Below are 14452 nucleotides of genomic sequence, written 5' to 3'. Positions count from 1 at the left end.
GTAATATGAGACTTAAAAGCTTCACATGAAGACATGCATATCCCCTTTCATTTTGCTTATAGGGAATAGCTCCCTGTGCGTAATAGTGTTTTAAAGTCGCAGCTAATACTTTCTTGTCTAAATATATTCCAACCTTATCAAACACATTACCTTTATCTGTTTAACGAGAGGTCTAACTTTTCAATACTCTGCAGTTTGGGGGTTACATTAATGCATAGAAAATATAGGCATGAATTAATTTTCAAGAGTTCAAATTTATTTTCTAAAGCCCTGATTGGTTAGAAGTTAAGGTTCATGTAGTGTGAAAATGACCCCCTATCAATAAGTGTCTGACCCTGAAAAGTGTAAGGAGAAGGGGGGTGGTTTTATAACAGATTGACAATCCTTTCTTGACTTGAAACTGAAACAGAAGACCTCCTCGGTGCTCTAAGCAACGAGCTCGGCTCTAGTTATAATTATATTATTACAGGTTTCAGCAACATTTAGCAGTCATCCCACAGGAGAAAAATCAGAGAAACGCATATATACAATTGTTTTCCCTTGGACTGAAATGTCACACTTTCATTGGTTTAAACATAGCACGTGATTGCCTCATATATCTCTGTATTTGTTCTGTGAGTAATAATATTAGGCAATATGGCCGTCATTGGTCGACGCATGCTTACTCATTTCGACATTTCATTATATTTTATACATAAACTGCATGCCGTAAGTTCTTAAAGTATTTGGAGTAGTTGCCCTTTGAAATTCTTTAAAATTAGAGTAGTTGCCCTTAGAATATTGACGTCACATTGTTTTGTCTGGAGCAGAACAAAATGGCAGCGTCTAAATTTGCTCAAATCTCTGCAGAGGAAATAGAGAAAACATTTAAAATTGAATTGCAACAAAACATTGTAAGTAAACATGGGTGAAGCAAAGATTTTGAAAGAGTATTTGAAAGGTGAGATTGAAAATTTTGAAGAGTTTAAATGAGTTAAATTGGACGAGATGTAAGGCATCTTGTACATGGCTTTGCGTAGATCATCGCTATTTGTGAATAAATATGTCGCTTGATAGTCCTCGAGAAAACAAAACACTTATAAGGTTAGTTACTGACTCACTACGGAAATATATTGGGTTGATCAATCTCATAGAAGGCTCGGCTTCGCCTCGCCATCTATGAGATTGATCAACCCAATATATTTCCGTAGTGAGTCAGTAACTAACCTTATAAGTAATAGTATGTATCGCTGCTGGCAACAATGAAAATGAAATAAAAAAAATATCCTTATGGATGGCGTCTTCCAGAAAAAAAAATACTGAACTCCAAATGCCCCTTAATAAAAGAACGTACTTGTTGACCTGAATAAATCTTTTTGTATGCCGGTATGTTATGTTGTAAATTTTGAATTTACCGGATGGCAGTAAATACAAAATTTACAGCATGACAACTAGTACAATTTGTATTTACATGTACTGTCATCTGGTATACACATGACATACATTTCAGTATAAATGATAAAAGTTAAGCCCCCCCCCCCCCCCCCCCCCGATGTCGCAACAAACTTTATTCTAAAATTAACTTACAAAAAAAGTGAAGCTAATGGAAATGGTCCCTTTTTGTGTTCGAACAATGAAAATTGACGTGAAGATAAGAAAATAAACTGTGAAAAAAATGAGGTATAGTACATAACTCTTACCATGAACAAAACCTCCTGGCGAATTCGAACTCATTATCTGCGGTTTAGAAGCTCAATACTTTAACCAGTGCGCTACGACGAAATACAACCCAAGTGAACGATGTAAACAGTTTAACAAAACATTTAAATCGCCATCTTGTGACGTAGTGTCTTAAAAAGTGTAGGTGTAGGTGTAGTGAGATACCTTAAGACAAAGATCTTTGCATATAGATCTAGAAAAAACATTCAAGCTTTAAATGAAAATCTATAAAATTTGTCTTTACTAATTAATGGTGTATAGCTTAACAAACCAATTATAAAAGTTTGAATAGTAGATGTGTTGATAATTTTGTTGACCACCAAGATTACTAAATAATACATAAACCATAAGGGTTCAACAGTGATATTGCACTGTGACCGTCGCTTTCTACCAGGACACGATTCACGCGACCAAGAGACTCTAAAAGAACAGGTCCGTGTACCGTTCGCGCCTTATTACGTCCTGCAATAAATGACCCGGATTCAAAATACCTAACATTCGTGTACTAGTATACAATACCTCTATAAAGGCGAATCAATGCAGATATTTTAGATTGTTTCCCTCTTATCAATTTCAATTGTTCTTTGACGGGTTGTATATTTTCGTTAAAACTCCTAAAACGTTGAGGAAAACAGTAACATTGAACAAATCAGATAATTTAACAAATAGTTGAAATTTTCCAGATGCTTAGTCGTTATCATAGCAGAAAGCACGTCATAACCGCTTCCTGTCAAGTTAATTATGAATTTATTCAGGATACAACGGTCCAATGCTTAAGAAGTCGCTAGCATTATATTGAAGGATATCAATTAATGTGCTTAGTTCTGTGTACCTGTAATTTGTGCAACAAAATATAAAAAAATTCATTTTTTCTAAACTCTGGTATAATTTCATGAATATTTTTCGATTCAAGATTATGTTTAATATAGATATTGATTCATTATGAAGTTATTATTAAATTTGTCATTTTTATGTAATACTATCCTTTTTTAAGTTCATAGTTTTTCTCTTTGAAAAAATAAATAAAGCTAGATTAACACACAAGTTTTATATATGCAATATGGCCACATATATGAAAATAAAAGCTTCAATTAAGATGTCCAAAGTATAATAAAATCATCAATAATGTGTAAAAATAGTATATACTTTTTAGTACTTTTAGAAAATGATTTTAACATTGTTATATCTTGATGGTGATTTATTTGTATACTTTTGATAGCTACTGTCATAGTTTATTTACTAATATACAATATTTGTTAATTAGTCGATGGACTGCAATTGATACAGTGACCTCTTATACGTTAGAGTGTCACGGTTTGTACAAACTTCAATCGACACTAAATAAACCCATGCAGATACACAATTTCCATCTTCAAATTGTTTACTGTTCGGTTACATTATTACAAATGGTAACGTACATATTTAAATGTTGTTCTCTTAATTAAGTTTAAGCTTAATCAAATTTCAAATTACAATTTAGGTTGATATTTCACATTTTATTCTCTGAAGTTTTTGATAGTTTTGTCAGACAAACAGGGTCGAATTGAAATTCTAAACACCTTTTAATATTTAATCAAATAAACTTTAAATCTGACTACTTTGAGCGTTAGTCTATCAATATTGAATCAGCTCTTTATGATAAAGCTTGGTCAGAATACACAGCTGTAACCTCATTTCTGTTAAGAAAATTAACTGCCCATTGATAAAATAAATTAACAGTGTGACCTTGTGTTTCGGACCAGATGTATAGATGTATAGTGCGTAGGCTAATTATATTGACAATATTTTCAAATGTAAAATAAGGCTAATGTTTTGAATATTTGAAGTTAAGATTTAAAGGTAAGTAAGTGCGGCATGTTTTTAACAATAAACATTTTGAAAATTATTTATTTATCTAGTTTGAAATGTAACTGTCATGCATACATGCATTATTAAGTTCAGGCTAACGTGTACCAATTACAACGGATTGCCATACTTAGGAAGAAACAATGATATATCTTCAATTAGACTTAGAAATTGTATAAAAAAAACAAAAAAAAAACAAAAAATGACAGAATATTGAATAGTTTGAAACGCGATGGCCTTTAAAACCGTTCCATCGTTTAAATATAAATAAATTGCAAGTTGTTATATTATGTAAGTTAGGTAAAATATCATGGATCACAATTAACTTTTCACAGAGAGATGACCCCAAGAAATGTTCACTGCCATGACATGTACATAGTTACGTACCCAAGAAATGTTCACTGCCATGACATGTACATAGTTACGTAGCACTCAAATCTTATCAAATATATTATGAAGAGTAAAACCTTAGTTGTTATTACATTAACTGTCGAATGATCTTTTAATTCAAATAAAACATGTTTTCTAAATGAATAGATTGCAAATTTATTTGTGACGGACTTGCCATATAATCGATTTAAATGTGGACACGTGTGGTGATAATCTTCAAAAGACGATATAAAAGGGGAAAATAGCTACGTTATCTAGAATGATATCAATGTAACCTAGTTTTCGATCGCCCTGTCTTGCGGCTTTAGTGTCAAATATATCAAGGAAACCGACCTTGTTTGTGAAGAGCCCTTGGGTAATACCTACCACTGTGGAGCAATCGGTTTCAGTATGGTGTCCGGTATATCGTGAGATACCCAACTTAATTGGGGTGTCTACATGGTACATCTGGAGAAATGTTTTTTTAAATTCGTCCAGGAAGGCTAAGCTGAGGACAGCGGCTCTGTGCTAGCTTGGGGGAATAAAAATATTGTCTTTGAGGTATATGCCAGTTTTATTTTTAATCTTGCATTAAAATTAAAAATGTTGTGCTTAAAATTTGTTTTACTAAGTACAGAGGTAAATAATATTGATACAATGTTTTACATATTTTTTATAAGGAATGTGCATATAAATGTATATAAATACGTATGTAAAATAAGTATTTTTAATATTCCCAAAATAATAAGAATAGTATTTTTAATATTCGCTGAATAAGTATGAAAAATAAGTAATTCTAATTTTCGCTAAATTAAGACTTAAAGGGAAGTAAACGCTGCGTTTTTTTTTCACAATTAGCATTTTAAAAAGCATTAAACTTTGTTTACATATATTTGATTTTCTATTTTTAAAAATAACTGCCATGCATACACGCATGATTAAGTTGAGGATATTAGGTTCCAAAGACGACGGATACCATGAAATACCTTAAACCAGACTAAGAAGTTGCAAAAACCAAAATATGACAGGATATTGAATATTTTGAAATGCACAGTACATATGTGTAATAATTGTGTAATTGCTGTTGATTATTCCCTCATGCATGCGCTGTACGATTTAAACGTTACATCATTTGAATATAAAAGAATTTCAAGTATGTCTGTTATGTAAGTCAGGTAAAATAACATCAATTGTACTTTTACTGAGGTCGATCCGCGGTGAAAAATTCTTATTGTGATACACATGTACATGTACATACGTAAAAGACTTGATAAAAGCGGCAAATAGCTACGTTGTCGAGAATGAAAATAACCCTAGTATTCTGTTGCCCTCTCTTATTGCGTCTTTAGTATTAAATAAAACAAGAAAACTGACTTTGTGAAGAGCGCTTCGTCATTATCTCCTACTGTGGAGCATGTCAGTTCCGGCATGGTGGCCCGTCTATTATCGTGAGATACCCTACTTCTGATATACAGGGTACATCTGGAGGAATGTTTCTTAATTGTAACATTTAGGAAGGTGAAGCTAAGGACAGCGGTATTGTGCTAGCTTGGAGGAAAACATATCTTCTTTGAGGTCAATACCGGTTATTTTTTTTTAATCTTGGATTAAAATTTGTGTGCTTAACATCCGTTTAACTTAGTACAGAGGTAAATGATATTGATACAAAAGTTGAATGATTTTTATAAGGCTTACAAGTACATATAAATGTGTATAAATAGCGTAAACTAATACGTTCAGCGTTGTAAACAAATATATTTAGATGACTAGATGGTCATGGTTATTTTTAGATGGAATTCAACTCCTAAGAAGAGGATCTCTAATTAGATATATAGAAAATACCCAAAGGGTCAAACATATAGATTTGATTTACTTGATAATTGTTTATGGCTAAACAAATCATATCCTAAAATTATTAGTAGATCTGATGATTGACATGTTGACCTCCCTGCCTCCTCAACTATTAACATTAAATATTGATTTTTTTTTAATCTCTGAAGCAATGTACAGAATTTTATTCGGAAAATGAACTTGTGTCATTTTGTATTCCAGTACTTAGTTTCTTTTTTTTCATGCGTGAAATATGCCCTAGTTTTCCTCCTAGTGCAAACACCATTATATGTTTACAAACAAATCTTATTTTGGACTCAATGGATAGTACTGGGTCTTTTTCAGCTGCATCGGAATGGCTACAATAACAGTCAGCTCTCGCAGTTTAACTGTGTCTGCCGACGATAAAAATACGCAAAATGAACCAATTTTGGATAATGAAATGGAACTCAAAGCGGAGGAAAAACACCCTTCAGACGAACATTCCTCAACAACACATGTGTATAAGAGGCGATGGATCATTATATTGTTATACTGCCTCTACGCCATGACAAATTCGTATCAATGGATTCATCTCAATATCATAGGAAACATCGTCATTAAGTATTACAGAGAAAGTCTCCCGGACGATAAATTCCAGAGAGAGACAACGCTGGATTGGTTGTCCATGATTTATATGATAGTGTATATTCCTCTAGTGTTTCCAGGAACCTTCTTGTTGAAGAAAAAGGGTGTTAGGGTATGTCTTGTGGCAGGTGCTTTCCTGAATGCTCTGGGAGCGTGGTTAAAAGTCGCCTGTGTTTCTCCGGACCGATTTCCGGTTCTAATGTTCGCACAGACCGTTTGTGCAATGGCACAAATATTTACTCTTGGACTTCCCGCTAAAATCGCAGCGGTTTGGTTTGGGCCAAATGAGGTTTCAACGGCTACGTCAATAGGGATATTTGGATTCCAGGTATTTCTACATTGGTAATGAATCAATTTCACTTTCATTATTAAACCCTTTAATGGGTATACTGAACGTTTTGACTAACACTGTGCTGGATAAGTATGCCAGTGTCAAAGTTGCATTTTTGCACCCGCTTAAGCTGCATATATCGAAAAATTCAAATATGCCAAATGATAGACCAATGCTTAAAGAGATAACAACCACCTTTGTTATCATTGTATCTCACCTGTCAGGAAGATATTTACCTTTCAAAAATAAATTCCTATAGGAAATAATTTTTTCCCATATGAAAAACGATATCCCTATAGGTAATTTGAAATTTCCCATCGGAATACAAGAACTTCCTATAGGAATTTCAATTCCGATAGGATTTGATAAAATCCGATAGGAAAACTACATGAAATACCATTCTCCTATAGGAAATATAATTCCTATAGGATTGTCAATATTTCCTATAGGAGAATCAATTCTCCTATGGGAATTATCATTTTCCGATGGGATATTAATTTTTAAAGGTAAATATCTTACCTGTCAGGTGAAACACATTAAAAACAAAAGTGGTTATATACTCTCTAGACAATGGTCTATCATACATGGATTTTTCTGAAACTGCATCTTAAGCGGGTGCAAAAAAGCCACCTTGGCACTGGCATAATTATCCGGCACAGTGTTGACTATTTGTTCATTTTTGGGAGTTGATTTTAATCAACTCTCCTATGCAGTTATTCAGACAAACCGAAAGTGAAACAGTGTTTAGACCTCAGCTCAAATCATTGCTGCTGACAAGACTTAGTTCTTGAAAATAATTGATAAATTCGATGTAATGTATGCTAAAGCATTGTTTTCAAGGAAACTTATTTATAAATACCTTAAAAATAGGGAGATTTTAAATTGTACGAACAATTTAAATATTTTTTGTAGTCGTATGTATTCCTACGCCAAAGTTCAATATAGTCGCGTTCAACTCAACGCTCGGCTGTCTCCGTAAATCCTTGTCGGAGATTTACGGTGTCAGCCGAGCGTTCGGCTGAACGAGACTAGAGTTCAATATTGCTTGGATCCATACGAGAAATATTTCTATTACTGATACATAGTTTGATTGAATCAATTTTATCTTTAAATATTATTTAACATGATTCATATGGGGGTTTCTCGACATTCTTGTCGAAAAAGTCCAAAAATTCATATTATAAAAATGTGCGTAATTCAAATTAGAAACTATATGTATTTGTCATGCAAAATAACATATCATTGATTTTAAAATAAACATCGACGAAATCAAATCCCGTCAGTTCTTCAGTACTTTGATTTTCTTAGTACTGTAAACTAACTTTTATTCGGGTGCGAGAAAATTTTGGTGACGTTTGCAAGAGCCTAAAATGTCCTCAAATGTCTCTTTTATATAGATTTTTTTTTAGATAAATATTTTTGGTATCGCAAAAGTTAATCTTTGCAAACCAAATTATGGCCCGATTAATCGTAAGATAAAGGCGTAAACGTGGTGTACAGTGGCTAAGCTTCATTATTTAATTAGTTGTTGCATTACAGATAGGCGTGGCAATAGGATTCTTGGTTCCACCAATTGTTGTCCCAAACAGCGAATCTCTTGATGATATTGGCAGTCATCTCAATATCATGTTTTATGCAGGGGCTGGCTTTATGACATTCCTTTTCATTCTTGTCGTTATCAGTGAGTTTACACTTGTCTAATTACACAATATTTCGGTTCCATAAGCATTTATACTATATTTCATTCTTCCGAGCAATTCGGCACTTTCTATCCAATTGTTCATTACTATTGGGCCCGAGACATAGTTTTATATGTGACATCTTAATAAAAGATAATTGTAGCGACTATGAATTAAAAGCAAGTCAAACTATTGTATACGATGTGAATTATCTTTTTTCTTCTCTATTATTACTCATTTACTCATTAATGTTATGTCCGATATATAAATACATTTCAAATCTGTGACCTTCATTAGCTACGGTTGTACCCAATAAATACGATTCTATATACTAGACTCTTCCGGCCTTTTAGAAAAATAATATAAACTTAGGTCGTGTTTATGAATGTCTTGGCTGTATTATCCTTTTATTCTTCACATTTTATAATCTAGAAATATCTGAAAATATTGAACACTTTTTGTAGTATTTAAAGAGAGACCACCCAAACCTCCAAGTCGAGCCCAAATGTTGGCTACACAGAGGGTACAAGAGGAGCACTATGGGAAAACACTCCGGAATCTATTTAAAAATGTCGGGTTCGATCTTCTTGTGGTAACATTTGGTAAGACCATCCATCACAATTTTTTATTTGCCCAAATTTTTTGGTCGTGTATTGAGTAATGACCTTGGACTTTCAGTAGGACGTAGCTATCTATTTCTTGCGTCAAAACAAGTTGAAAATGACGCGATTTCAAGCGAAATATGCACCGAATACGTAGTCTTTGCTCAAAAGCTAGACAAATCTTGTTGATTTCAAAGAGCCAAAGCTGAGTGGCCAACACTAAAATACCCATGCATACCTCACTTTGTATTTTGACACAACTACTCAAGTCCAAGCTATTGTTAAAACGGTTCTATTGGGAAAAAAATTTCATTATTTTTTTGAAAAATAAAAATAAATTTGTGTTCCTCAAACATTGTTTGAATTTCTGCAGGTGTAAATACAGGATGTTATTACGCTATATCTACCTTGCTGAATCCAATCGTCTTGGAAACCTTTCCTGTAAGTATATTACATGTACATGTACATGATCACATAACCGTGTTTATACCCGATAGAATGATTTAGTACGCATAATATATGTATTTGTTTTAAATTAAATTGTGGAATCAATACACATAGTCAGGAGTCGGTTTTCATTACTGTTTTCAATAATGCAGATTCCATAAGTTTCATTGCTAATAATTGTATAGCAAAAATAAATTGAATAAGACTATATGCACCTTTTAAAACATTAAATGTTAACAAATGTCAAAAGTTGTGCTGAAACATATTATTCTTTTATGGTTAGGGTCATGAAAAAACTGCAGGACAAATTGGTTTGACAATTGTATTGGCAGGAGTTGCTGGATCCGTCGTCGCAGGAATTTGGCTTGACAGAACCAGGACTTACAAGTAAACTTGAATTATGTTTTATTTTAATAATTCTTTTTTATCGTTGTTTTTTTTTTTTTGGGGGGGGGGGGGGGGGTTGACTGGGATGAATAATGGACAGTTTGCTAATCATATTGTTAGTATGTCATTTTAATGATGTTAATTTATCCCAGCCAATTTAATGTGGTATGTCTTTTTTGATTTCGTCATTTAATTAAACTGCAATAAATGACATTTTCAATATCAATTTGGTGTTTTAATTTTACAACAAAAACAAGCTGCAAAATGCCATTTATTTTCGACAGTAAATATTTTTAAAAAATTGTGTATATAAATTATGTTTAAGTGTTAACTGTGGGTCTGTAGCTTATGGTCTTAAAAATTGGATGGACGGCAGTGCCTCCATAATTAAAAAAAAAACTTACGGTGCACAAAAAATTGCGCAAGATTTGGACAAATTAACCTTATTTATACACAAATTCTGTGGGGAGGGGGGGGGGGGAGTAGCATTAAACATTTTTGGCAATTTATTAGTAATATTGCCTCTTCAACTGTCTCAGATTTTCTCCAAAAACACTCTAACCTACCTCAAAAAAAAGTATGTTCAATTCACGTCGAGATTGGGAATTGCCATTTTATTTTATAAAGAAAAGCTGCGCAAATGAAGTTTTAATACGGGACTGGGGATGGTGTTTAAAAGAATATCAGAAACACGTAAAATGACGATATTTGTATTAAAATGTCCAAGAAAATGTTTTGAAATCAAATATTTTTACAGAATGTGTTAGGAAGTAAGATTAATCAGTCCAAAACTAGCGCCATTTTTGTGCACCACAAATTGCAGGGGTTTTTTTTTATTATCGTAGGCACTGTAATGTCCAGGTTGTTTATCCAAATTCTGTCCAGACCGATAGCTACAGATCTGCAGCTAGTTTAAGTGCCTTTTTAAATAAATGTTTATAAAAGTATAATAGTATAGATGAACGTAGTTTTGCAAATTGACATTTTTATCAATGCCGCTTGGAAAAACAAATGGAAAATGAATATTAATCTCTTAACATTAAATAAATGGGTTTTTACTCGTGGCCTTTGTCTTTTAAATCAGTAAGAAATTTACACCTGTTTGTGAACCTGCATTGATATTATACTGAGGAATTAGCTTATATTTGTGATAGAGGTACAACACTTGGAATTTACCTGTTCTCTTTGGCTGGAATGTTGATCTTCACTTTCACCCTAAGGCTTGAACTAATATGGGTTGTATTCCTGTGTGCGGGGATTTTTGGGTGAGATAGTATAAAGTGTGGTATTTAAGTTATTTTTTGTTAAATTGATAACTAAGAAGTTTCGGTATTAGGATCTTATTGATTTAATTTAGCCACAACTTCAATCTTTCATGTAAATTTAAACATATTTAAAATTTTCATTTATTATGATTAATATTATTACTTTTGTTACTTAATATAATTTTTTATAGGTTCTTTATGACTGGATATTTGCCCGTTTGTTTTGAATTCGGCGCTGAAATAACATATCCGGAATCCGAAGGAATATCATCTGCTTTACTTAATGAGTCCGCAGAAGTAAGTAAAATTAAATATATGGGGCAGTGTTTGCTGCTGTTAAGGGTGATACACAGTAAATTTCGATATTTTGAGAAATTTATGGGTTTTTTATGTTCTGATTGTTTTTATTTTCGCAATTTTGAAATAAAACATAACTACAGTACAAAGGAGAACTAACTCAAGTATTGATGCATTCTAAGATATATTGTTATAATACTTTATATACAAATTGACCATTTCATCGTGTTTTGAAAGATATTAACCATTTCTTCCTTTCAATAAAGTTTTTCTTTAAGTTCAATTTTTAATACAATCAATCCAGAGCACATGTATATTATACAATTATGCCTTTAGCTTTAGAATCTAAAATAGAGAAAGAATATACTACAAACTTTGAAAAAAAAACACGATGATGGTAGTTTCAAACGGATATTCTTAATTGAAGCATAAATATTGGAATTCCCTCCATACGTGGCTTGTTTTATGTACATTGTACAACGAACTGAGTTGCAGTATGATATCAAAATTATGTATGAAATAGTTCATAAAGTATGAACTTGAAATGAAACCAGCATAACTATGTCATTTTCGCATAAGTTTAACGGTGATTTATGTTAAGACTCTCACTATTGATAGCTTTTTGGGATCATCTTTACCATTGGATGTCGAGCCATGATGAATAAAGTTGGAACGTTTGGTTTGAATCTTCTGATATCCGGCGCTCTCTTTCTAGGATCAATATGTACAGGTGAATAAAGACATAATGTTCAGCTCATATAATATCCCTCAAAGTTCATTAACGGTGTTTTTTTAATATTAAAATCGATTTAATCGGCGTTGATCAGACATGATAACGAACTTCACAGGCTTAATACATAAAAGGGTGTGAATGTGTTTATGTCTTTTGTCTTAACTCTTAAGTGTTCGGATTTTGTTTTCTTCCAGGATTTATTAAAGCTGACTATAGACGGCAAAATGCTGAAAAGAAGGTACGTGTGGACCCCTGTACTATTAAATTACTGTCTTTCAATAAACTGAAATCATTTAATTAGCTCTGCAATGTGAAATAGTCTATATGAAGAAATTATCGAGGGGATTAAAAAATATTTGCATTTTGTCTCTCGACTTCTCGTGTGCATGCAAAAACTGTTGATAGTTATCATTGGTCTTTTTTTTCTTTTATAGATATTACGGCAGTTGGATGATGCCATAGAAATAAACGTGACAAACACAGTGTCTGAGAAGACCCGGATGACAGAAACAACTGATTGAAACAAAGAGCATCAGATTTTTATAAAGAAGTCGTACATGTCATAAACTTTTACGTTCAAGGAAGTGTGTATATGTTCAGAAGTGAAACTTAAGGACGTTGGATCCTGCGATCAAAAGTCTCTAAGTTTTTTTCTAAAGTATTTTTAAATATCTTCACACATATCTAAGCCAAAATTCAAAACAAAATTTTGGGGTCTATATGCTCCTTTCGGTGCTACGGTGTATTTATTATGACCTTTCTGCACTGAGAATGCAAATTGCACATAAATCGCTTTTCCCTCTATAATTTTTTATCGAAATGAACCATGGTATCAAATACAAATTTACATTATTTAGAATTAATAAAATAAAAGTTATCATAATGAAATAGTTTGCAATTTTTTCACCTTATTGATATTTTGACCTTTTTGCACAGAAAAAATACTATTTTTATTCATAAACGATTCAACATACAATTAAATAATTTAAAAGTCTCAAACTTTTTCTCAAATTATGACAGACTTGTCAAAAGAAACTTAAATATTCAGAAAATAAAACCAAAAGTATGGGTCTATAATGTAAATTTAGAGAAATGGCTTGAAATAAGCTAATTTAAGGGGGAAATTAGAGTTGATTTTTTCTTTCCTTTTATGAAATATCACTTAAATATGCCAATATATGTCGATAGTAATATTGAAATATTGTTGAAATATGTTCTTTGAAACAATACGAAGATATCCCAATGCATAAACTATCTGAAAATTTGGTCTGCACGGAAAATAAGAAAGCTAAAATCACGGTACTCTAAAACAACTGAGTTATGAAAAATGTTCTTCTTAAAAACCTTCCGCCACAAAATATAGTCCCTTACTACACTCTCTAAATATGGATTTTTTTCTTCACTATTTTATTCAATAGAGTTTATTTGGCATTGTAAACAAGGAATTTACAAGTAGAATTCATATATGACACAGAATTTCCAGACTAGAGGTGACACAAAATGGCTACCCAAAATCAGAGGATCGAACCTCTTTAAAACACCATTAAGTTTGCTTTTCTTTTTAATTTTAATTTGAAATTAAATGATGTTGCTGTTTAAAGTGTTTTGGGACATCTTCATATTTTGAGTTAATTCCTATCGGAAAAAAACACAACAAAATCAAGTTTAGTTTTATAATTTGTCTTTCTTTCGCTAAATTAATTTCTATACTATAACAATGTAGCGCAAAGAGTTTTTTAGGAATATGTAAGTCATGAGTTCGAATCTCGCTGGCGGCTCTCAAATCTCTACTTTAATTTCCAAAGAACATTGAAACGTTCATGTATTTTTGGTCAAATGTTTAAAAATTGAAAGATCCTTAATTGGTGAAAGTATTTTGATTATAATGTATCTTTATTCATATCATAAGAAATAATTAGAACTGAAATAAAAACAAATCTGTCAGAGGTGCTTTCAAAATATTAATGCAAAAATAAAAGTTTTCGAAAGTTTGAAATTTTTCAAAGTATACCTAGAATTGGTTGATTCATATTATGGCTCTAAGCGATTATTTAACTTTCTATTGTTTACGACCAAATTTAAAGAAATGTACAGTTCTATCAGTACAAGTTTCAAGCACAGATGTGACGATGTTAGGAATAGGTCGCTTCACAACTTATATGTAGCGGCACTGGAATTGAAAATAAAAACTGGGATTGTTTGCAAGTTAATGGTCTTTATGTTATATCCAAACTAAAACTAAAAAAAGGATAAAATGATGTCAGTGGGTACAGTATCAAATCTACAGGGATGCCTTCTGTGTGGTTTTACAATATCTATCAAGACCAAACATTTTACGTCAA

The 14452-nt window shown here is 32.3% G+C and overlaps 1 protein-coding gene across 3 annotated transcripts; it reads left to right on the top strand.

The window, feature by feature from the left end:
- Nucleotides 1-4232: 4232 nt before the first annotated feature.
- Nucleotides 4233-14054, top strand: LOC105333404 (heme transporter FLVCR2). Of its 3 annotated transcripts, none has more exons than XM_011436360.4 (11): nt 4233-4473; nt 6088-6697; nt 8240-8381; nt 8844-8981; nt 9355-9422; nt 9712-9815; nt 10970-11080; nt 11272-11377; nt 11996-12107; nt 12305-12348; nt 12545-14054. In XM_011436360.4, the coding sequence occupies exons 2-11, from the start codon at nt 6098-6100 to the stop codon at nt 12629-12631; spliced, it is 1512 nt and encodes a 503-aa protein (XP_011434662.3). In that variant the 5' UTR covers nt 4233-4473; nt 6088-6097; the 3' UTR covers nt 12632-14054. The 3 variants fall into 3 exon arrangements, with proteins under 3 accessions (XP_011434662.3, XP_011434661.3, XP_011434660.3); XM_011436359.4 differs by lacking the exon at nt 4233-4473 and adding an exon at nt 5294-5487; XM_011436358.4 differs by lacking the exon at nt 4233-4473 and adding an exon at nt 5294-5561.
- The last annotated feature ends 398 nt before the right edge of the window (nt 14055-14452 follow it).

Source organism: Magallana gigas, chromosome 9 (genome assembly GCF_963853765.1).
Source record: "Magallana gigas chromosome 9, xbMagGiga1.1, whole genome shotgun sequence".
NCBI classification, from domain to species: domain Eukaryota; kingdom Metazoa; phylum Mollusca; class Bivalvia; order Ostreida; family Ostreidae; genus Magallana; species Magallana gigas.
This window is presented reverse-complemented; position numbering and strand designations above follow the sequence as displayed.